This window comes from Alligator sinensis, unplaced genomic scaffold, assembly GCF_000455745.1.
Source record: "Alligator sinensis unplaced genomic scaffold, ASM45574v1 scaffold707_1, whole genome shotgun sequence".
NCBI lineage: Eukaryota > Metazoa > Chordata > Crocodylia > Alligatoridae > Alligator > Alligator sinensis.
This window is the reverse complement of record NW_005842065.1, coordinates 1,399,931-1,425,161: the sequence shown is the minus strand read 5'-3', so window position 1 is coordinate 1,425,161 and position 25,231 is coordinate 1,399,931. Positions and strand designations below refer to the sequence as shown.

At 54.8% G+C, this 25,231-nt stretch overlaps 1 protein-coding gene across 3 annotated transcripts in view; it reads right to left on the bottom strand.

Annotated features, from left to right (window-relative positions):
- The window catches only part of CACNA1A (calcium voltage-gated channel subunit alpha1 A), a 71,215-nt gene that overhangs the window by 37,755 nt on the left and 8,229 nt on the right, over window positions 1-25,231 (bottom strand). For all 3 annotated transcript variants that reach the window (XM_025203927.1, XM_025203925.1, XM_025203926.1), the window contains exons 2-5: window positions 11,781-11,886; window positions 10,957-11,096; window positions 1,508-1,599; window positions 946-1,098 (exon numbers count right to left, since the gene is read on the bottom strand). In XM_025203927.1, the coding sequence (XP_025059712.1) occupies window positions 946-1,098; window positions 1,508-1,599; window positions 10,957-11,096; window positions 11,781-11,886 (491 nt within the window). The remainder of the gene's footprint in view (window positions 1-945; window positions 1,099-1,507; window positions 1,600-10,956; window positions 11,097-11,780; window positions 11,887-25,231) is intronic.

Genomic DNA, 25,231 nt, shown 5'->3' with positions numbered 1-25,231 from the left:
AGAGCAACCTCCCCCACCCAGGAGCTCCATTGGGAGTACAGGGAAGGGAAGGGAGTCTTCAGTGCTGGAAGCCTAGAGAATACTGGACCAGAGTTTGGGAAAGCCAGGCCATGGGGAGGGGACCTGCAGGCTCCATCCTGAACCTGTTCTCCCACCATGGAGCTGCCCCAGGTCTCAGGCTCGAACTGCAGCATTTGAGACTTGCCCAGAGCTTTGCAGGCAAACTAGATGCATAGAGCCTGGTCTCCTGGGCTCTACAGCCTCTCCAAGCCCTTGGACCCCAGAGGGCTGCATCCAGGCCAGCTCTGACCCAGCGTTCACTGTGATTCTGGGACTCTAGTGCCTGCCTGGGCTGAGGCTGGCTAACCAAGTCCATTTCCCATCTATGACAGGCAAGGCCCGCAGCCCCAGCTTCCTTCCTCCCTCCCCACTCTTCCCCTCTCCACTGCCATGACGTGGGCACTTGGCAGAAATAGCTCTCCCTCAATTAACACCACCTTCATCAAGGGAGTGAAATAATTAGGCCATTCCATATTGAGCACAGGCCACAGGCCCAGGGAGAAGGGGAAAGAGAGAGAGAACAAACAGCAGAGAAAACCAGTGGATCTCAGAAACTCCCTGCCCCCCACCCCGGGCCATGTGTCTGGTTACCCCTCAAGCCCAGGTGCCCCCCTTCCTCCCCTCCCTCAACCAGAAGGACTGGGAGTTCCTGCCACCTAAAATCTCCAAGCCCAGGGGAGAGGCCAACCTCGTTGCCAGAGCTCAGGAGGAAAACTGAGGCAGTCACAGGCCCAGAGCCAGCTGGTGAGCCCATGCCAGAGAATACAGGTGTCCTATCTCCATGCCCCAACTCCTGGACTACCACCTTCCCTCCCAGGTCAGTCTTGCCCAGGGTAACCCACCACCCCCCAGCCTAGCACCAGTCCCCCAGTACATGGGATGTACCTGTCACCGAGTCAAAGCAGGTGGTGTGAAATTTCCCCATATAAAATTCTAATCCTATGATTGCAAAAATAAGGATTGCAAAAAACAAAAGGAGGCCAATCTGGAGGAGAGGTATCATCGCCTTCATGATGGACTTCAGGACCACTTGTAAACCTGGAAGCAGGGAGACAGATTGCAGGAGTGGGGAGGAGAGGGTCAGGCCACTGCTGCATTGGAAGGGAAGAGACCCCATGCCCTCTGCCAACCATGTGGAGACATCCCCAGGGCCTGTCCCATGCTAAGATTGGCCGCTTGGTGGGGCACAGCTGGTGTATTTGTTCCCCCATGGGACACTTTCCTTCCAGGCCTGGATGATGGAACAGCTAGGACATCCTGGTACCTGGCACCAAGAGCTCTAGAGCTAGGTCAGTAGGAAACCTCTGTCCCCAGCTCCTCCAAAGCAGGAAGGGACCTTGTTTCAAGCCTCATGGGACAGAGATCAGGGGGTGCAGACCTTCCCCAAGCCCCATGACAGGTCTTCTTTGGGCTGGGGGGGCAGGGCATCTTGATGGTCTCAACTCACTTGGGATCCCAGAGACCAGCTTGAGTGGCCGGAGCACACGAACAGCCCTCAGCGTCCGCAGGTCGAACTCAGAACCGACTTTCGCGAGTATGCTGAAAGAGATGGAAGAAGGGAGAGAGTGAGAAGTGTATGGGTCAATGGTGGGGGCTTCCCCAGGCTGGGAAGGAACCCAGCAGTCCAGGCTGGAGCAAATGGTGCCAGAAACAGTGACACCATCAGTACATTGCTCCTGGTGGAACCCAATGCCCTTTCCAGCAGGGGCAGATGCAGAGCGGGGCACATTCCTTTATTGGAATGTCCATTCATTTGCTATATCATATATTATATATAAAACTACAACAAACTAGGCAAAAAGCATTCCCAGATGTGGCTTCATTCATCCTGGAGTTGTTAGAGTTAAATGTGCATCTCTTTTTCCAGATTCATAAAACAAAATCAAGCTTTCTTGAGCATCTGGACAGTACCTCCAATACTTTCTTGAAAGGGATTTCCACCCCTGAGCTCTTGTTCACCTGAGTTTATATATCTCCACTTGAGTTCATGTTTGTAGCTAGAGTTAAATAAAAAAACAACAGTTGGCAGGGCTGGGATACAGGAGTGTCCTGAGTAGGGGCAGTGAACAGACAGTAGCATGGCAGAAGGAAGGCTAGCCTGAGTAGTGGAATCATTTAAAGATCATTTAAAAGGAAAGAGGGTCATTCACACCCACAGAGTGAAGAGTTTAGCAGGAATCTGGTAGATGATAATGACCCAGGAAGCCAATGGACTCCCTCTGGTGCCTGAATAGAAATGCCCCTGGCACTGCCAGGCAGTTGGCTTTCAACTTTGGATGGAGCAGGAATCAGTGCATTCTCCCCTCCCCATCTGCCCCTAGAGGGGACAGCTGAGAAGGGAAGCCTCAGGTGCCTGTGATGCTGCTAGTAAAGAAGAGACACCTTGAGCAGCACAGGGTGCTGTCACCTTTGCTGATGACAGCTCTAGGCAGCATAGAGACTCCTCACGGCAGTGTGGCATAGACCCCGAATCTTGGAGGGATGCTATAAACCAGCAGACACATCCTGCTGGTTTCTGGATGGCACCTTCAGAAAGGACCTCAGCACTGATGGTCCCCGTGGTACCAGTCACCTGGCATGTCCCCAGCCTGACCAATAGTCAGTCCCCAGCCTCTGCAGAGATGGGACCCTCCTGACCTCTCTGGGCTTCAGCATGGGAGTGAACCACTTGCCACCCCCAAAGCTAGTCATATTTCAGCCCTGGGTAGGTGCTCCCTACACAATGCTGCTACAAAGCCACCACCTTCTTCCTGCCACCCCCACCCAGAGGTGGCTGCATTTCAAAGACGAACGAATCGTTCCCTATTTAGCTCTCCTGGGACGAAAACAGTGCTGGGAATGTGAGCGCTGGGTTCATCTCTTTCTTATGATAATTAAAAGCTGAATCACAGGGGTTCAATAAGCAACTCCAGTTACGAAGCTTTTCTATTCTTCCCGGGCGACAAGTCGTGAATCAGCAAAGGTCACACTGAAAGAGGGGGGAGGGGGGGGGGATGCGTGGGGAGAGAGAGATGGAGAGACAGAGCTGCCCAACTGGCCTCATGCTGCCCAGATCAGTCTAGGAGGTGATGCTAGATAACCAGGGGAGCTGGAAGGCTGACACTCCCATCAGCTAAGTCTCATAAGGATTGCAGAGGGAAGGGGGGAACGGTATTTTTTCATCTCCAGCACCCCTTTGCTGTCCAGTCACTGCCCCGCTCCCAGGTACCAGCTCCCCGCTGAGCCCTGTCCAACCCCTCCCTGCCTACAGTGGTGTTTCACAGTCCCTTCAGCCTCTGGGACACCAGCTCTCAGGCGCAGGTGAGGGGGCTGCAGCTGCCTGGCCTGTCAATCATCCAATGTCGCCTTTAGCTCATTACTAGCTCCACTCCTACAAACTCAATGGTCCAGGTCACGTCCCCAAGCTGGGCTCTGCCCTGCCCTGGGGTCTAGGCATTCCAGGAGGGGGAACATGATGGGCACTAGGAATCAAGTCCCCTCTGCACACAGCCCTATGAGCCAGGAAGCCACATTCTGAGCCTTCCTAGAGGAGCAGGGGGCAAGGGAGGTTGCATCCAGGCTCTATCCACCCCCATGGTACAAGCTGGGCCATGGTGTGCCTGGGGACTGCTCTCCAGCTGGACAGACAGACAGATATGACAGCGCAAGGTCTAGCTCCACCAGCATCCCCTGGCTTGGCAGCTGAGTTAGAGGCCTCATGCCCTCCGGCCAGATGACAGCACGAGGCCCATGGCCCCTCTGCCACCTCCCTGACCTGAGGCAGGAGCCGGCTGAAGTTCGAAGTCACCAACTGACAGGTGCTTCCCACAGGGCATTGGCGCTTTGCTATTTTTAATGGGAGAATTAGCAAGGCCACAGCGGCCTTTGATGCCTTAAAATAATCTCAGCAGGCGGGTATTTATAGACGTGTTGACGCCGCCGCTCTCACCTCCCCAGAGCTGGGAAGGAGAAGGTAGCGCCAAGGGACCAGGGGGATCCATTCCACATGGAGAGGCTGGTGGGGGGCACTAATCCACCTGACTGACTACCCAGGGCTGTGGGACAGGCCTATTATAGCCAGGTCATGGGTTTGGGTAGCCAGCCTCTGCAAAGGCAGGTGTTGAAGTCCTAGCTTCCCTCTGGATCATGGGGAATGCTAGCAGCTACAGAACCTAATCAATTGAGCATGGAAATGCGACCACTTCTCAGTTGGGCTGCTGGACTGCCACAGAGCCAGATCACCTGGGGCTAGTGGTGCTGAAATGCAGCTGGCTCTGGGGTGGGGAGGGGATAGGGCAGCCCTGTGTCTTCCGAGGGAGGTCAGGGGATGGAGATCAGATGCTTCCAGCTTGCCTCTGCTCCTCCTTTCTCCAGGCTTGGACAGAGCCAGCCCTTTCTGCCTATGTCTCCCCCAAGTTTCTAGCCCTCCAACCACTCTGGAGGCAATCCTAGGGGCTCTCATGGATCGGTCCACACCTTTCTTGGTAGGCAGGACCCAATGCAGGACATGCCTGTCCCGCGTCACAGCTCCACTGCACATGCCTGTGCAGTGCCCTGTACTAGGACATGCTGATTCCAGCTCCTGACATGATGGCCCATGACTTGGAAGGTGCCAGGCATGACCATAATGCACTTAATAACTGTACAGCACCCAGCACAGCAACGTCCTGCCTTAGAAGTGGAGCTCCCAGGAGCTACTGTAATGCACTTAATGTACAGCACCCAGCACATCAATGCCCTGGCTTAGAAGTGGGGTTCTCAGGAGCTACAATAATACACCTAATAAGAAAAGAGGGAGGGGCTCCCAGATCTCAGAAGTCCCAATTCCTGTACCACCCCCCTCTAGTCAGTAGACGAGAACCCAGGAATCCTGCTGCCCAGCCCCCACCCATCCAACCAGTTCCTGCTCCCCACCTACGGTTGACATGACTGGGAGTCACTGCCCACCTGGGGATTATCCCGTCCCTGTCATGCCAAAGGGGTCTCTTCCCATTTACAAGGTCTCCATAGCAACGGGCCATTTCCCATTCACAGTCTCCACGGTTACCTTCCTGTGCTCATTCATGCCTGTTGCCGTGGTGACTGGCCCCATCTCATTGATACAATCTGCCGCCTGTGTGTGTGCAAGCATACACGCATGCGCATGTGTTTGTATGTGTGCACAAGCATATGTGTGAGAGAGAGAAAGAGCAGTGAGGTGGGGAGGGGGGGCACAATGGACCTGGCCTGGACTCCCCCACCCATCCTGTACCCCTGTCTTCCTGCACCCATTGACCCCTCTCTGCTTAGCAGATTCTGGCTCAAGACACCAAGATGTCCCATGATCCCTGCTCATATCACACATGTAACTATGCCAGAGCCCCCACATACTATTCTGGCTGCATTTCCCACCCCCCAGTGCCTGATTACTGCCCCCAGGGAGCTGGGAGACCCCCCGCAGGGGTCCTCCAGAGTGGAGGGAAGCAGCCTCCATGCTCCCCTCTCCCCTTCTTTTCCCCTCTCACATGTGTGTCTCTCTCGCCTCCCCTGCTCCATCACCACATATAAGACCCACCAGAACAGGAATAAGGCTCATACTGCGGCCATGGCTGTGGGGCTCTCATGTTCTGGACAGCTCTACAGCAGAGACCCAGGAACAGGCCAAAGCAGCTGCCTGGGAAGCCAGGTCTCCCCAGACCAGGTGCGAAGATGCCTGGATCCCCACCGTGCCCGCCAGGCCCTGAGCCCCTAGGCTGGTGCCCCAGCCCCAAGCAGCCTCATGGGGCAGGAAGACACCAGCCCCTGGACCCTCTCCCCAGGACACAACTTCTCTCCTCCCTCCACCCCTTTCCATGGCCAGCACTGCTCCCTTCACCCACGTCCCTATCATGCCTCCCCCTCAACTAACTTCCCACCATGCCCTGCCCCTCCTACCCCACAAGGCAGAGCTAACACCTGAGGACAGATGAACAGACAGACAAGAGGACCCAGAAGAGGATACATGAGTATCTCTGGCTCCCTGGCCCAGCCCAAGGAGGGTCCTGGATGCCCCTGAGGGCTCCCCTCTAGCTGCCCTGCTGTGCCCGCAGCCCATACCTCTAAGAGAGGCCTACACTGGTCTGGTTCCACCCCCTCCCCTGACTCCCAGAGGCAGAGATGCAAAGTCAGAGGGTGAGCCCTGCTGGGGCCATGCAGGTGCTGGGGGGGCAGGGAGACCAAGAGACTAATGCCTTTCCTGGGCACTGGTGTGCCCATTCTGTCTGCCCTGGACATGGTCAGCCTGGGGAGAATACCTGATTGCGGGGAGATGGGGCTGCAACCCCTTTTGGGGTCCCCTGTGGTTGGGGTGGGATGGGGGTGGGATAGAATGGCTGGCTGGAGTGGAATGGGGGTGGTGACTGGAGGTGAATGGGGCTGGAGTGATAGGGAGGTCCCTGGTACCCCAATAGTGCCAAGGCAGGGGATAGGTAAAGACAACCCCCATCATCCACTGCGGGGGAGTGGATGAAGCTGGGACCAAGGGCAAGAGGGGGAAGGGAACTGACGGCAAAGGGCCGCCTGGCCTGAACTAACTGATGTCCCCCTGGGTGCTGGCAGGCACACAGGGCTGGTGTCTCCACATGCAGCCCCAAGTGTGGGGGGCACCAGGGAAGGGGAAGTCAGCAGCAGAGCACAGCAGTGTTGTGACAGCGCTAAACAGCACGGTCTCCCAGTGCCAGGGACGCAGGACAATAGCGCGTGGCAGAGGCAGTAATTAGCAGTGCACCAGGAGTGGGGGCTCCCCAGGACAGAGCAGAGGAGACCAGGGAGCAGCTGGGGTTGGCTCCACCCATGGGCCACATGCACATGCATGTGCTCCCCTTGCACTCTCACACACACATGCTGACTACCTGTACATATGCGTGCACACACACATGCATTGTACATGGCCTGTACACACACACATGTGAACTCTGCCTGTACATGTGTACATGCACACACATGTCCCCCTATGCTTATACATAGCCTGTACACACACACACACACACACACACCCCTCCTGCACATGTATGCACACACACTCTCCCCTATGTTTACACACAGGTATATACATGGCCTGTACACACACACACACACACACACACACATGCTCTCCTATGCTTACACACAGGTATACACACAGCCTGTACATATACAAATATGCGCACGCTACCTATACAGATGCACATATACACACACATGCACAAGCTCCTCTATACTTACACACAAACATGCACACACACACTCACCTATGCTAATACACAGGCAATCATATAGCTTGTACATATACAAACACGCACAAGCTACCTATACAGATGCACATGCTGCCCTATGCATACAGGCATGCACGTGGCCTGTACTCACACACACACATGCACACACACATTCATACACTCATGCACTCACCTATGCTCATGCACAGGTATACGCATGGCTTGCACATGCATATATGTACACTCCCCCTGTGTTTACATGCATACTGCTTGTACACACACACATATGCACAGGGTCCCCTATGCATGCACAGTGCCTGCACACACATGCACATACGTACACACAAACACACAACTCCCCCTGCACTTACACAACAGGCACACATGTACGCATACACATGCTCTCCCTAATGTACAGGCTGCCTTCCCCATATATCAATGATACACTGAGATACACAAACACATGACCACATTACCTGAATTTGCATGTGCATATGCCCTCTCCTGACACACTCATGCCCTCCTCCCATGCATGCACAACACTGCCACATGCATGAACTCATGTTTGTGCACACAGACACGCATGTGCCTTGTACACGCAGGAGTTGGCATACCCACATTCTTTTGTGCCTTCCCATCCTGCTGGGCTGGGCCTGCCCTCACTCCCCATTCCTGCAAGGGGGCAGCCCCACTGGTCTCCACCTGCCCCTGGGCCATGGATAGACCTTCGATTTCCCTGCTTCAACCAGGGTCTCTTTCCTGTGTCTGCACACTTGCCTATACATGCACAACCTCCCTCCCCAATCTCCCTATTTCATCACCTTCCCATATGTACACACATGCCTGCACATGAACAACTCCCCCCCAATTCCCGATCTTCCTACTTCAACTCCTTCCCGTGTGTATGCACACATCTGCACACACACGGGTCCCCTGATCTCCCTGCTTCAACTCATTCTCACATGTACATACATGCCTGCACACAGAGTCCCCCAATCTCCCTGCTTCAACCCAGGGTCTCCTTCCCATGTGCACACACGTGCCTGGACATGTGCAGCCTGAACATGCACAGCTCCCCTTTGTCTCCCTGCTTAACCTTGTCCACAAGCACACATATGCCTGCACACACAGTCCACCAATCTCGATCTCCCTGCTTCAACGCAGGGTCTCCTTCCTATCTGCATACACATGTCTGGACACACCCGGTCCAGAAATGCACAGCCCCCCTGATATTCCTGCTTCACCCCCTCTCCATGTGTGCACACACACACACACACCCCCGCCCCGATCTCCCTGCTGCAATCCAGGATCTCCTTCCCATGTGTACACATGCTTGGGCACACACAGTCCAGACACGTGCAGCCTCCCTTATATATCCCTGCTTCACTCTGTCCCCATGTGCAAACACACATGTGCTGGTACATGCAAGCAGAAGTACCCCCACAGCGCTGACCCTCTCACTACCCTGCTGTCCCCATGTCTCCCCCACACCATTCACAAGGCCTTCAGGGCCCTGCCATGGAGATCTGAGGGGCCGGTAGCCAGCCCCACCCACTACCCTTGTGCCTCAGTTTCCCCTGTATCACTGGAGGGAGGAGGAGCCCGCAGCCCTACTCCCCTCCCTCCCTGCTTCTGCCTAGCTCCCATTCAGGCACAGTGGCCTCTCCAGCATGCCAGGCACGTCTGGAAAGCACCTATAAGGTACTAGCTGGGAGGACTCCCTCATCAGGGCTATGCCTGGAATACTAAGGAGCCCTGTGTTCCCCTGCAGCTGCAGGAAGACAGGCTGAGGGGGAAGGGGGTGCACTGGGTGCCAAGAGGGGAATGGGTTGGGGGGGAAAGAGGGAGGATAATTGAAAGAGGCCTCTGCACCATCCCAGCCTATTTGCTTGTGAAGGCAGGCCAGAGCCCCGCACCCACAGCCACCAGGCATGCATGTGGAGACACTCAACATCTCATGGGTGGGAGGGTGGAACGGGGAGACATACACACAAGCAGTGTGGATGTGCCCACAGGACTGCACCAGGCACCAGTGGGGGGATGGGTATCTCTGAGGGGATGCCAGGGCAGGGCAGGGCAGTGCATAGCAGGTGTGTACACATACATGTGCACACACTCCATTGTGAGCATGCATGTGCACACAGGCTCCAGGCTGTATTGTGAGCACATGGATGCACACATGTGTCCACATGCACCATTCCCCTCAGGCTGCAGTGTGAGCACACATGTAGGCACACCCTGCAGGCTGGATGACAAGCACCCCCCACCCAGGCTGTAGTGTGACCACACATATGTGCACACAGACCTCAGGCGGCAGTCTAAACACAAACACATGTGCACTTACACACTGCTCCCTTCCCCCCCAGACTGCAGTGTGACCATACATGTGCATCCCCTCCCACCCCAGGCTGCAGTGTGACTGCACACATGCACACACCCCCATGGTGAGTATACAAGCGCAGAGCCCAAGTGGACACACTCTGCTCGCCTATCCCAGCCTGCCCCACGAGCTGTGCCAACACTGAACCCCTGCAAGCCCAGCCCAGCCCAGATAGGCAGTGAGCACAGAGGCTGCCAAGACCTCTCCCGGAGTAGGGGGCATGTCATGGCCTCTGGTGATGTGAGGTGGGAAAGGGAAAACCAAGGCACCATGGGGGTCTCAGAACCAGTCAATGGTGGGGCTAGAACCCAGGAAACCCCACTGCTTCCACTGCTCCATCTGTCTGGTGAGAGATGGGACCAAGGATTCCCGGGCTTCCTCCCCCACTTTCTGCTGCTCTAACACTACTACTCAGCCCAGCCACACCCTACTCCATGCATTCAGCCCAGTTTCCTAGCAGGCCACAGCCCCACATGGCTCAACCGCAGTGAGCTGAAGGCAGCACCCATTCACCCCATGAGTGAAGCATGCATGTGCACACGTATGCACATAGAGACACAGAGACTCCACCAGCAAATCAGACATGTGGGTCCAGAACAAGGCCAAGGGTGGGGAATTCATGGCTCAAGCAGAAACTGAGATGCAGCCAGTCAGACACAGGCAGTGGGATGGAACCAGTTAACGCTGTGTCCCAGTCCTCCCTGGCTGAATGCAGGCAGTCCAACTCCCAGCCTGCCTGGCTGTAACCACTAGGCACCTGCAAGACCAGTGGTGGGGTACAAACTGTTTGGCAGGTGGGCCACAAATTCAGCTCCTCACCCTCCCTGAATGCTGCTCTGACCCCTTCCACTGCTGTTCTACTGCTCTGCTTTCTGCTCCCTGCCCTGTGCTCCTTGCTTAATCTGCTGCTCTGCTTTCTGCTCCCCACCTGGTCTACTGATCTGGTTTCTGCTCACTGCCCTGTGCCCCTTTCCCCATCAGCTGCTTTGTTTTCTGTCCTCTGCTTCATCTGCTGCTTTACTTTCTGCTTGCTGCCCTATACTCCCTGCCTGGTCTATTGCTCTCCTTTCTGCTTCCTGCCCTGTACTCCCTGTCTGATCTGCAGGTCTGCTTTCTGCCCCCTGCCCCACCTGCCACTGCCTTGCTTGTCTTCTCCCTAGTCTGCCACATGCCACACACAGAGGATGCCCATGCCACTTGTGTCATCTGTGCCACAGGTTGGCCACCCCTGGCCTAGACCTCACTCCCTCCCCCAACTATGGCCATTGATCTACCTCTGGACATGAGAGATGCCCACACGCAAGGGAAAAAAAGGCAGTAACTCACCCCGTAAGAACCACCACGAAGTCCATGACGTTCCAGCCATTTCTCAGGTAGGAGCCTTTGTGGAAGGCAAACCCCAGAGCAATGATCTTAATCCCAGCCTCAAAACAAAAGATGCCGATGAAATATGGTTCCGTGTCATCCTGGATATTGTGCAGTGGGGAGGGAAGGGAGAGAGAGAAGCAGAGTGAGGGGGTGGCATGAAAGCCCCTTGCCCATGGGATCATCGTGAACACACCCTCTATCCCGTACCCAAGTCAGCACAAGGCACAAGGGCATGGCCAGTGGGGTGACCTGAGCTTGATGGGGTCCAGGGGATGTAGGAAGGTGAGAGCATCCCAAGCCAGACTGTCTTTGGGTGTGGTGGTAGGGGAACCCAGGAGTTCTGCTCTTCCCACCGCTGGAACAGTTTCTGGCTCTGACAACTGGAAAAATTTCCCTGCACTAGAAGCCTGGCCAAGGCTGGGTGGGGCAATGACTGTGGGGAGCTGGCCAAGAACACTAGGAGGGCTATTTGGAGTAGAGGTTTTGGGGGGGGTCTTTCCCAGCTGGGGCACCGATGGACAGACACACTCTTCCAACAAAGCCCAGACTGCACCTCAAAGCCCCAGGTGGGCCAGAAACAGCTGCTGCTTCCAGACCCATCGTTGCCTGGCCCAGATTGGCATGGCGTGGACAGGGATGAATCTAGGACGAGCTGCCACAGAGAGAAGGCAGCCAGGGCCCGGGGGACAAGGCAGCAGAAGCAGCTGCTGGGGATGTGGGAGGAGGGGCAGGGAGCATGTGCCTGGCTCCCTGGAGGTAGGAGAGGGAGCCCAGGCACTCACCAACCGCTCCGACATGGGGGTCTTGTCTTCATCGGGCAGGTGCTGCTCCAAAGCCAGGACGATGCAGTTGGCTATGATGGTAGCTAAGATCATATATTCAAAAGGAGTGCGGGGAGTCAAGGAAAGCTTCAGTCTCAGCTTGGCCCACACATGTCTGGTGCCAGGAAATGGGGTTGCTTCGGGCATCAGAGCATGGCTCCATCATGGGTGCAGTTGTATGTTCCAAAGGCACCTAGTGCCAGCTGCCCCAGAGACTTTCTTTCTGTCTCCCTCCTGGGATCCCTCTGGAGGGTCCCAATCCTCTGGTTCCCCTTGCCTCACCTGTGGAGGAGCCTCCTTAGCACTCTAGGAACTACAGCTGTCCTCCTCTCCACACCATGTTCACAGGCACTGGCCAGCCTGGCCACTCCAGACCCTCCCTGGGGGATACCATGGCTATCCGAGTGGATAGGATCGGGGGGAATGATGCTGACCTCATTGAAGATACCCCAGGTTGGGTTAACTCTGCCAGGGCCAGAAAGAGCCCAGAAGGAAGCTGAGATTAGGCCCCGGCACCAGGTCTGGAGCCATCCCCAGCTCTGAGAGTGAGCTTGGCTAGACAACCTCAGGCATATCCCCTAGCCTCTGTTAATTCCCCCCACCAACTTGCTATGGGTCCCCCCTGGGAGCCCAGTTCCTTCTCCCCTCACCCCACCTGTGTAGCAGCCAGGTGCAGAAGGGGTTAATGGAGCTGAAAGGTGCGGTGCCTGTGGGGCTGGCCCAGTCGGAGAAGGCTGGGGTGGGGGGGACTGGGATTGCAGTCAGTGCTGCCTCCAATGCCCCCCCAACGCTGCAGGTCTTTCCTGCCCATTGATTGACTTGTAGGGAAGGGAGCCTGAGTCAGGGATCCTAGGGCCAGGGGGATGTGGGGAGAGCTGGAGAGGATGAAACTGCCCCCATCCAACCCCCAGCACCATGTCTGCACCACCCCCATCAAGGCCCCTGGGGATCTCCTCCCCTTTCCATCCTCCAGTACAGTTGAGAAGCCCCCTGGTTCCACCCCCCACCACCCCAGGAAGCTTCTGTGGATGCTGCATATGCTGCTGCCTACTGCCACAACCTTCATTAAAACTAATCACTGTCAAAGGCTCAAGTGCCCCCCACAATACACCCACCCTCCCACACACACACATACAGGAATTCAGGAGTCCTGGCACTCACACCTAAACACAGCCAGGTCTAAGCATGAACTGAACTCCACTGGAAACTCACAGAGTTTCCCAACTCTTGTGGGTGGCCCTTCTTGCAGCCATTCTACAGACAAAGAAACTGAGGCACACATGGAGGGGTTTTCCCTGTGAGGCAGAACTGGGAGGTGGAACCCAAGAGTCCTGGCACCCAGCTCCTTTGTCCTGAGCATGAGACCTCACCCCTCCCTGCCCCCCCTTCCTGAAGTAACAGGACCCAGGAGTCCAGCTGGCCCTTTTCAATCGCTGGACAACACCTGCGTCCTGCCACTGGGGCCTTGCTTCCCAAAGTCACTGCTATTGCCCCCCTTCTAGATTAGACAATAAGTCTGCTTTAGACAGACCTGTGTATATGTATGTGCACTTGCATGTGCATACTTATAAAACACTGAATCTCATGAAAGAAGGGAATAGTTTTTACACCCACACATGCACACAGACATGCGCACACAGGGTGAACACATACACACTGCATGCACTCACACTGCACACATGCACACAGGTATGTACTGCATACAGGCATGCACATGCAGACTTCACACTACGCACGGCACAGACACATACACACATGTGCACGGACAATGTCACATACATACATGCACATAGACACACATGCACACGCAGGCTTACTTTACACCACTACACATACACACATACAAACATGCACATGCAGACTTACTTCACACACACTATGCACTGCAGAGACATATACACATGTGCATACACGCACATACATGCATGCACATGCAGGCTTACTTCACACACACTACACAGTGCAGACACACACATGTGCACATACACACATGCACATACATGCATGCAAATGCAGACTTCACACATGCTATACACATGTGCACATGCAGACTTACTTCACACACTACACATATGCACAAACACAGACACACATGCAGACTTACACTTTGCACACACACTACACATGCACATACATGCATGTGCACACATGCACATATACCCATGCACATACAAATGTGTAGACACACAGGCACACACCCACACACATAGATATGCACACTTACACTCACACACCAAAGTGGCTTGCTGCAAAGCTCTTCCTCTACATTTAACTTCTGAGCCACCGCCATTCATGTGCTTCTCCTCATAGACCTGCTTCTCCTGCTCCAGGCCATGGCCCAGAGGGGTCAAAGGATCACAGGTGCAACCAGCACCTTGCTCCAGACATAGCACTGTCCAGTGTGTGGGCTCTCATTAACAGGCCCAGGGGAGTCCCAACCAAGCCCCTTTCCCTTGGCCCCTGAAAATGCTTCCCATGGCAGCAAATGCTCTAAAACACGTTCTTTTCTCTTTGAGTAGACACAGCACTGGGCTAGTGGTTAGAGCAAGGATCTGGGATCCAGGACTCCTGGGAACCATCTCAGCTGGCAGGGCTGAGGGCAGCAGTGCTGGGAGCAACAGTGCTGGAAGCAGAACCCAGGGAAGCAGAACCACCCCCAACTCCCTCTGGGCTTGGCAACAGGCTTCTCTCTGGTGCAAAAACACCAGGCCAAGAGGCTGTGCACACCCAAGAATCCCGGCTCTCATGTGCTGGTTCTAACCACTAGGTCCTCCTTGTCTCCCAGCCAGAAAAGAACCCAGGAGTCCTGACTCCCAAATCCTTGTTCCAACTGGTTGCATCCCTCAGGCACCATGGCCTGAGACACCACAGCCACCCAACACTCTCCAACCAGGCTTTCAGCACCGTGGCCAGCACCTGCCAGCCCCTGCCCAGAAGGGCACCCATGGGCATGTACCCCACCCAGGGACAGGCCTGGGGGAAGGGAATCTGCTTGCCAAGGAAAGCTTGGGCAGCAGGGAGGCCCCGTGAGGCACATTCAGACCCTGTGGATCCCTCCACCATGGCATTTTAGGGGCATAGGACCTGTGCCAAGGGAACCATCTTGGCCAGCTCCCCCAGCCCCAGCTAGGACAGCCTCCCAGGGCCAGCATACTGGCAAGGTTCATCATAAAAAAAATCAACTCCAATATTTTCTGTCTCCAGCAAGAAGCTTTTACTTTTGCCAGTGGCATCGATCTCATCCCAGAGGCTATTGGAAGCCATCCCAGGAGCTTAGAACTCAATAGTGCAGCACCCAATCATGGCCCGTGGCCTGGTTTGGAGGGTGCAGGACCTGGGCCGAGGCAGCTGGGGCCCACAGGCAATGGGCACCAGGGGCTGATGCAGCTTGAGAGGGGCTAGAGCAATGCTCTGAGAACCTGGCTGCTGGCTGGGATTAGGTCTTAACTGGTCCAGGATACCAGTGGCTTAAGGAAGAGCTGCAATTTGTCTGCCTAGGCTGCAGTGAGCCAGAGAGGGGGGCACAAGGTTGATATGATTGTGATCTCCAGCCTCTTCCCCCTGTGCTTGGGGGCAGAGAGGGCATGAAAATGGTTGACCCCAAGAGACTGACTTCTGCCTAGGGAAGGCAGACTCAGACACAGGGAGACAGCAGCACCAATAGACAAAGAAGGAAAGGTGGAGATAGAGTAAAGAGGAGAAGAATCGCTGCATTCCTTCCCCCCGATGTGGCTCCTAAGATGCTGGTGCCCGCAGGCTCAGGGCTCGCCTATCCTCACCCTTCCCCATCCATGCCAGGAAGGAACAGGGATGTTGCTGACCCAGCACCGCGGCGTCTCTGCCGGCTGTGCGGATGCTGCTGAAGCATGCGTTTCACCTCCCTCCCTCCCCCCAGCTTGGCAATGGATCAAGTTCCCGCACAAGCCTTGGCGAGTGCTCAGGCTCCCAAAGAGGAGGAGAGGAAGCTAGATGCCTCTGCCACGGGTTCTGTGACCTGGGCTCGAGGCTTCCAGGAGGGCACCCTGCTGCTACCACCTTCTGGAGACCCATGCCCAGGGCCTTGGGCTGCACTGATACTCTCAGCCTATCACTGGGGTCATCCCAGAGCCCCTCGGGGTTGTGACTCCCTGCCCCCACCCCATCCAGAGGTAGGAGGGGACTAAAAGCACCCACCCTGCACCCTCCTGTGCTGGCTCCCTGGTTCTCATTCTGTCCCCTTTTCCCCTGCCAGTGCTAGAACCCAGGAGTCTGACCCCTCCTACTGCCTGGCTGCAGGGGGAAGGCAACTGCCAAGCCAATATAGACCAGGAGCTGCCCTCTAGGGAGGTAAGGCAGCGTCAGCTGCAAGCCTCTGGAGGGAATGGAAAGCATTGGGTGAGCTGGGGGCCTTCAGGAGGCTGCTGGGCAAGTCCTGAAGGCCAAGGGCCTTCCCCCCGGGGCCAGCCCCCCCTGCAGGGAAGATGCCTGTGGGGAGTCACTGCCAGGCATAGCCTTGATAGCATCTTAGAGAAGGATAGACGGATGTTCCCTGCCCTGGTGCTGGGAGCTCGGGGCTTAAGCCACCAGGAGCTGCCCAGCTGGACTGGAGCCACCCTGATGCTTATGCGGGGTGGGGGGGGGAATTCTTCCTTTACATGCCGCTTTACCCTGCTCTCACTCTTGGCCCCCACACTCTGTACACCCCCAGGATCACAGCCCCTGCTCTCAAGCAGTGCTCAGGCCACACCAGGGCAGGACCCTTGCCCAGCCTGCCTGGTCTTGAATTTGAACTCCCCAATGCCACAGTCTCCTATCCCCCACCCCCCTGGTTCCCTCTAGGTCTGGTCCTGGCCTCCTTCCAGCCAGCTGGCTCCCTCACCCTGCAGCAGCCTTGCTCTTTCTCTCCACAACTGGGCTGGGAAGGAGATCAAGCCCTTTCCCCTGTCGTGCCTCTCACACTGTCTCTTGGCTTAAATATGGTTTAATTTTGCCACCGGGGATGTCCCTGTCTGTCCCTCCCACCCCTGGGTCCCTGATGCCACTGCTCAGAGATGACTCTAACCTGCTTTCCCCCAACAAGACCTTTACACACCAGAGACCAAGTCTCCAGGCCCTGCTTTGAAGCAAACAGAATTCCCCTCTTTGACACCAGCTGACCCTGTGCCTCCTTCATGCCCACCCAGCCCAGCTGAAGGCTGAAATGAGGCTACTTCTGGGGTGAGGCCTGTTCACACAAGCTTGCCTAGTGCCAAAATGTAGCTGCTTCTGGGGTGGGATGGGACAGAGGTACAAAGTGTGGCCAGGTGGCAGTTCAGGGCAAGAGAGTACAACTACAGAGGGAGAGTTTTAAGAGCATTTCAGGGGCAAGGGGAAAGATGGGTACAGGGGGACACCAATGAACTACCAAAAGGGGAGCATCCAGAAGGCAGGACCCTGCTTCCAGCCTGGAGAGCTCCTGCCAGTTTCTCCTGAAACACCAGCATTGCCCCCCATGAATCAGGCCCATCCCTCAGGAGGACACGTGGGACTCTGGGGGAAGGGAGGGGAAGGGGATCAAGGGCATGAGGAAGGCATCCCCTGCTCACTGTAATAGGGTAGGGAAGACAGTTGGACCCAGCTGTGAGTCAAGCAAAGGGTATGGGCAGTAGCAGAGATGCTTTGGTGTGAGGGCCAGCACTACCATGTCCCCTGGGCAGAGGAGAGGGCAGAAGAAAGGAAGGAAAAACCTAGGGCAGATGGAAGGGGAAAGAGACAGGGCCAGAGGAGAGCAGGAAAGTGGGAAACTGGAAAGCAGGGCCCTGAGAGGCAGAGAGGGCAGCTGGAGATGAGGGCATTGGTTTGGCTGCCTCACGTGCAGCACCTCATTAATTTCGCTATCAAATGAGCCAGCATGTTGCCACCTGATGAAATATTTAACCAGGAGGCACCCTGCCGAGATCAAAGCCCCTCGTCAACAGCGGGACCCTGGGGAGACAGACACAGACAAGGCGGCTGGGATTAAACGAGAGGGCACATGGCTTTGCAGAGCAGGGAGGGACCCAGCCAGGTCCCTGGGGGCAGCAGGAGACCCTGGGTTACCAGTGGGGGGCACAGTCCCCCCATCTCCCCCAGTGCCACATGGGGCTGCTGTTGGCTTAATGGGGGGGGAGGGGGAGGTTGGAGGCTATGGTTGGAAGCCATGGGCCTTGAGAGGGGTCAGTGGCCTCCAAAGCAGAGGCATCTGGTTCCATCCCCTCTGTACCAGGAACCTGAGCACTCATCAGGGTGTGCACAGAAACTTGAGCTGTTGCCAAGCCAGGGGGAAGGGAGTTTGGGTGGAAGGGAGATGCATGCAAACTCCAGTGTGGCTAGATAGGAAGACAGGAGGATTAAATATGAGGCCATGCAAGAGAAAAAAGCAAGAGGCAGTAGACTGGATAGAGACTGGTGCCTTCCCTGTGGGAGTCAGTCAGTGCAAGGAAGAAGCACAGGATCATAGGCAAGAGGGGCTGGAAGGGACCATGCCAAGGCATCTCATCCACCCCCTTGCTCAAGGCAGGATCACCCTAAACTAAACCATCCCAGTCCAATGTCTGTCCAACCTGCTCTTGAACACTGCCAGGGATGGAGATGCCACCACATCTCTGGGCAGCCTGTTCCAATCATAGAAATCCTAGAGATGTAGGGCTGGAAGGGACTTCCAGAGGTCAGATCTAGTCCAACCTCCTGCCTGCAGCAGGATCATCCCTGTCCAAACCAGCCCAGACAAATCCATCATCTAAACCCTTCATGAAACTACCATCAACCCTGACAGCACCAGGCTTCACCCCTGAACCTGCCCCAGGGAAGTCCATGGGACCACAGCAGCCAATGTCCTGCTGTTGTAAAAGGTTGTTAATAGACACTCAAGAGATCCCAGGCAGAGGCCGTGCCCCTGCTAGAGGAAGGCAAAACCCTCCCAAGTCCATACTGACCAGGGGGTAAAATTCTTTCCTGACCACAAACATGGCATCAGTCTGACTCTGAGGGAAGGGGCAAGAACCTCTACCCAGGACTCCTTGGGGTTGAGTTCCACCAGAAGCATTGCCACAGTCCAGTTGCCATTCCCAGTCTGGGCTGCAGTGCATACCCTATGTCTCTGGGGGAGGCTTAAAAACAACCCAATACAATGCTTGACCCCTCCTCAGAGTCAGGAAGTTCCTCCTCATCTTCTGCCTCAGTTTCCCCTGCTGCAGCTTAAGACTGGTGCTCCTAGTCCTGTCCCCTGTGTCCGGAGAGAAAACCCCATCTCCATCCTCTCTGTTATCTCCCTTCTGGGATTCGAAGACTGGGATCAAATCCCCCTTCAGTCTTCTCTTCTCCAGACTCAATCACCCTTGTTCTTTCAGGCTGTTTACATGCCCTGTCTACAGCTACATCTACAGTTATGACTATGGCTATAGCTATGGCCATGGCCTCTTCTGCTGCCCACTCCCCTCCAGGCCCTCTCAGGCAGTCCCACATGCTTTCCCCCCAACATCTACTAATCTCCTAGCATGGCTCATGCTCCTCCTAGCCCCAAAGCACTAGAGATGCCTCCCACTCACCAGGGCTGCCATGATTCACCACCATGAGCAGGAAAACCCAGCCCAGCACTACTGTGAGACAGTGAGACATCCCCACCATGAGGATAAAGGAGCAGAGCCTGTTGCCTCCTGAGCTTACATGGCTCAGGAACCCAGCATAAATGGGCCTCTCTCAAGGCAGGGGCTGGTGAGTGCAGCCAAACATAGCTCCCAAGAACACCTGCAGAGGAAGCTCCATCTTGGCCAACAAGTCTCCTTCCTTGGGTTGGCAAAGCCACCTTGACCCTTGGAGCCTATAATCCCCCCATAGCCTAGTCAGGCTTGCTCTAGGTCTGGATCTCTTTTGGCCTCTGGTTTTCAGGGCCGTAGCCTGGGAGGAAAGGTTTGCCAAGGCAATAAAAGTCAACAGAGGCTCTCACTGCAGCAGACTCTGGGTTAGGCCTGAATGGCTGGAATAAACTCTGGTCCTGGAAATAGTGTGATGGACTCACAGAATCATAGAAAAGTTGGATAGAACAGAGCTCCACAGGTCACCTCGAGTCCAACCCTCTGCCTGAGGCAGGATCAGCCCCCTCAAACCATCCAGTACAAATCCACTGTCGAAACTCTTGGTAAAACGACTTTCAGCCCTGACACAGTGCCAGGCATCATTCCCAACCCTGCCACAAGGAAAGCAGGGGGACCATGGTGGCTGCTGTAAAAGATTGTTAATAGACACTTCAGAGATCCCAGGCAGAGGCTATGCCCCCACTACAGAGGAAGGCAACCCCCTCTCCCACTACAGTCTGTGCCCGTCTGACCAGGGAGTAAAATTCCTTCCTGATCCCAAATCTGGCATTGGTCAGACTCTGAGCGGATAAGCAAGATCCTCTAACCAGGACCCTCCAGAGTCGTGTCCCAGCAGCAGCACTGGCATAGCTTAGTCGCCCTCCCTAGCCTGGGCTTCAGCCAAAATCCAATGCCCCTGAGGGAAAACAAAATAAACCCTAACACCTGTAGCAGCAGGAGGGGGAAATATTCCCTTCTGGCCCCATGCAGCAACCAGCAAAGGCCAGCAGCCTGGGAGATCCCCAGAGCAGAGTGTGGGCAAAGCTATGCCAAGATCATCCCTGAAAGATGCCTGTCCAACCTCTCCTGGGGCACCTCTAAGGATGAAGCCCCCACCCCCAATGCCCTGGGCATCTGTCTCCCCACCTCACAGTTCTGACAGTGAAGAAGTTCTTCCTGAGATCCAATTTAAATCTATTTTGCTGCAACATCAAGCCACTCTCTGCAGCAAGGCAAAGCAGCCTCTGAAACACCTCTAAGGAGCCAGTGAACAAGCCTAGAATGGGATCCAGGAGTCCTGACTCTACATAACGCTAAGATGACCACTGCTGTCTAAGAGCTTCCAGCCCCCTCACTCCAAGCACCAGGATGGGAACCTAGGAGTCCTAATGGGCCACACTATCTCACCAACAGCCCTTGTTCCCTGCTGTGGTAGCTGGAGGAGGCAGCAGGATACTCTGTGCAGAACTCAGTTTACTGACTCCAAGATGACTTTGAATGATAAGACGACCCCCCACTCATTAAACTGTATACCTGGAAAATGATAACATCAGCCTGTTTTCAGGGCCAAGGGCTGAATAAGAGCCTCTGCTCTGTACTACTGGCACCTCAGACAGAAGGCACCACAGAGGCCTGGCAGATGAATTATTTACGGGCATTATGGAGAAGCCAATTCACCAAGGGTCATGGCATGGGATAGAGGGAGGATCAGGGCCTCTGCCAACAGCACCCCCTTCCTGGTAGAAGAGAGAGGGCAGAGGGAAAGCTGAACTCAGAGCCCAGCGGCTCTTCTCCTCCAGTCCCAGAGAGAGTCACTGCAAATGCCCTGGTGTGGAAGCAAGATGAAGAGGCATCTCCGAAGCTTCCCTGCTTTGGTGGTTCACACCAAGGTAAAGGAGAGGGGAATTAAGCCCCTGGACCCTCTGATGCATACAGAAGCAGGGCACATGGAGCTGGCTTGCAAAGGTTAGGGCCACAGTGTCCTAGCAACTGCTTCAAACATCCTGTCATTCTACATTAAAACCTCAGCCTCTTCGAATCTTAGAGAAGTGGGGCTGGAAAGGACCCCCAGCCAGGTCACATCTAACCCAACCCCCTGCCTGAAGCAGGATCAGCTCTGTCCACACCAACTCAGACAAACCCATTGTCCAAACTCTTAGCAAAACTACACCATCAACCCTGATGCAGCAACAGACATCACCCCCGACCCTGCCACAGGGAAAGCAGGAGGATCACAGCTGCTATAAAAGTTTGTTAATAGACGCTCCAGAGATCCCAAGTAGAGGCCGTGCCCCTCCTACAGAGGAAGGCAAACCTGCCCCCAGCCCATCTCAGTCTGATCAGGAGGGAAAATTCCTTTTTAACCCCAAGGCAGCATCCTGAGCAGAGAGGCAAGACCCTCCAGGTTTGAGTCCCAGCAGAAGCATCGACACAGCCCAGTCATAATCTTATGTTTCTCCAGCTCTTCATCCCCCATGGTAGGGGTGAGACATGACGGCAGCTTCACCACTGCGGGGAACCCTGTGCAGCTGTTTGAGACAGGAAGTGGCACCGAGGGGGCAGGTGGTTCTCTCCACTTCTGCTCTGCATTTGCTGTCTGCCTGTGGTCCTCTTAAAGCTGCATTCAGAGCCTAGCTGGATGCTGGACACTGATAGGCTTGCAAATGCATTTATCCTGGGATGAATCAATTTATCCCAGGTCAAAACATAATCACACACACATCCATATCTCTTGCCCTGAGATATATTCAAAAGAAGTTTCCTGGATAAAAGATAGTAACAGTTTATCCCAGGACATTGCAAAGTATTTCTGTACAGTTAATCCAGGATAGCATCACTAAATCAAGAGCACTGCAATCAGGTGCTCGTTAAACCTGGATTAGAAGGGTGATGTGTGTACATGCCTATAGAGATGCTGCAAGCAACAGGCCTTAGACACTAGAGGGTAAAACTTTCCAGGGCATGGAGGAGACTAAGGACTGGGTTTTTGAAGGTGTTTAGAGGATGCAAATAAGATAGCAAGAGGCCCTTTAACCTTTAAGGAAACCAAGGCTCTGAGCTCAGCCAGAACCTGTTACCCTCTGGGTATAAATCCATAGAAATCCCAGAGCATCTGCACAGGCAGGAGCCTCTGGACATCACAGCCAGTTGTGTCCCTGTGTCCCCATCCCCCCGTGTCGTTGTCGTCGTCATGTCCCCCCCGCCCCGCTGAAGGCAGCTTTATTCCCATCCAAACCAGCCTGGACATGTCCTATTCCCAGACATGTCCTACTCCTAAAACTGCCTAATTCTGGTGGTTTATTTTAAATAACACAGCAGGCCCAGCCTAGTGGGGCCTGAATCATGGAAAAGAATCACATAATCATAGAGAAGTTGGGCTGGAAGGGACATAGTCCAACCCCCTGCCTGAGGCAGGGTCAGCCCTATCCAAACCACCCTCTACAAATCCAGTGTCCAGCCTCTTAGCAACACTACACCATCCACTATGACACAACACCAGCCATCACAGCTGAACTTGCTATAGGCAAAGCCAGGGGGACCGTGCAACATCTGGGAAACCCCCAAGGGATAAAACCCAAAGGAAAACTCCTCTGGTCAAGTTTGCAAATGGGGAGAAGTCTAACAAACCAAGAGCTTCAAAATAACTTCCCCATCCCCAGGCACTGGCCAGGGCAGGGACGCAGTCCCAGCATGGCTTTCAGGAGGGTTGGTTCAGCACTGCAGAGCTGACATGGATTTTTCTCTAACTAGTTTAATGTCCAGAAGTGTCAGCCAGCAGCCACGTGGAGACCTGCAGCTATCAGACCCACTGCAAAGACTTTGACCTCCAGCTCCATTAGGTGGTGACAGTAGGAGGCTGTTATTTCCAAGGTGGGAGGACTTTGAGGCACATGTTAGTCTAGAAGGGCAGTGCAGATGCTTCCTGCTTTGCTTTTCAGCCCACCAGGAAATGGCTGAGGGGTGACTACAGCATTGGGTGAAACAGTAAATCTTTATCAGGGGGCCCTCAGCCCCACCTACCCAAGACGGCTGCAGGAAGCTGGACCCACTACAATCAATGCCAGGCACGTACCTTTGAGGCGAGGGCACTGCCACTGCACAGGCACCCATGACAGCTGTCTCCACCCGCGAGCCCCCTTCCATTCATTCCAAGATGCATGACTGAATTGCACATGGCAGTTTCTAAGCAGTTGTCCCCACATGGGGATTCTCACCCCCAAGTGAAAACCCAGCAGCCAGCAAGGAAGACAGATGCCTAGCTGTACAGAGCGGCTTGTCCCCACCCATCTCCCTGCCCATGGCCTTCATTTCCTTTCCATGGAACACATCTAAGCGGGAAGTAAATCACCAGCCTGGAAGGAATCTGCCATGAGCAACATGCCCAGGTTAGCTTGTGGGGAGCCATCTGCCCATGGGATAGGAGCATGTGTGCAGAGGAGGTTATCACAGGGAAGCTGATGGGCCACAAAGCCCTGCTGTGCCTGTCTCCTTGCCCTGTGTGTGTGCTCATGGCTTTGAGGTGCCTCAGTAGGAGCTGGATTTGGAAAGCCTAGTGGAAAATCCAGGTGAGCACATAAGGCCCCAGAGGCAGTAAACAAAACCCTCCAAATGCCCATGGAGGCAGGTGGGGCTTCCAGGCATGACTTGAGACAGAGAGATCAGCCTGGCTATGGATACATGGGGACATGGAAGAATCTCAGCTGTCTGAGCTCCAGAGAAACACCCAGGAGAAATGGAAAATCCTAGCTGCCCACTCACATCCAGCACTGCTACATGTCAGGCATGGATCAGGTCCCTGTGCACTGGACAGGGAAACCGTGCATGCACACATGCAGCCCCATGATGGAGAAGCACCTGTAACACCAGGCATGGATACCACTCACAGCCCTTGACACAGAGAATCACATACACATGTGTGTAACTCAGCTACAGTCCCATGACAGCCATGGCACTGAAACACCTCATGCATCCAGACACAGCTGCACACATGTACAGACACACACACCATATACCTAGACATAGATATGTGCACATCATACACCTAGACACCACAACACATGGACCTACAACACTGAAACACCTCATACACTTTCACACAGCAGTAGCCTTGCACACATGTACAGCCCTGCATGCTATATACCTACATGCATGTCTCATGCACCTAGACACTGGAATGCAAACAACACCAAAACACCTCCTGTATCATCACACAGTTGCACCCCTCCACATATGTACAGGATACATATGCACCATATACTTAGATGTAGATACATGTATGTCTTGTGCATCTAGTTACCAAAATGCACAGACCTGGACACCCACAAATTATTATAGAGACATAGACACCAAAACATGCATGCTATCACCACAGAGCTTTACATGCCTAGGGGTTACCTGCCCTGTGCTGCCCTGGCCACAGAGAACAGAGCTGCTGAGTTGAGGGTCAAATCAAGCTGTGGAAATTCTGGCCTCATCACGATCCATGGGATCCCACAGACCCGTTGCTGACTTCTGCAAGCCCAGGTCAGTGACCCAAAGGGACAGGGACATTGGACCTGAAGCACTGTGTCCCCAGTGTCCTGAAAACATCCCCGAGAAAAATGGTGACACAAGGGTCTCAGGTGGCCACATGAAGCAGTGGCAGGAATGGGGGGAGGGGGGCCAGGAGCCCCTGATGTCAGGTCATAAGTGATGCTGCCAACAGCCAAGTGTTAGTATCAGGAGGGGAAGGGGAAGACCAGCTGCAGACAGGAAGGTGGCACACAGCCAAGCCACAGCCTACGTACTTATCTGACCCACATCAGCTGCCGCCTGGCAGCCCCGAGCCTTTCAGTGCCCTGA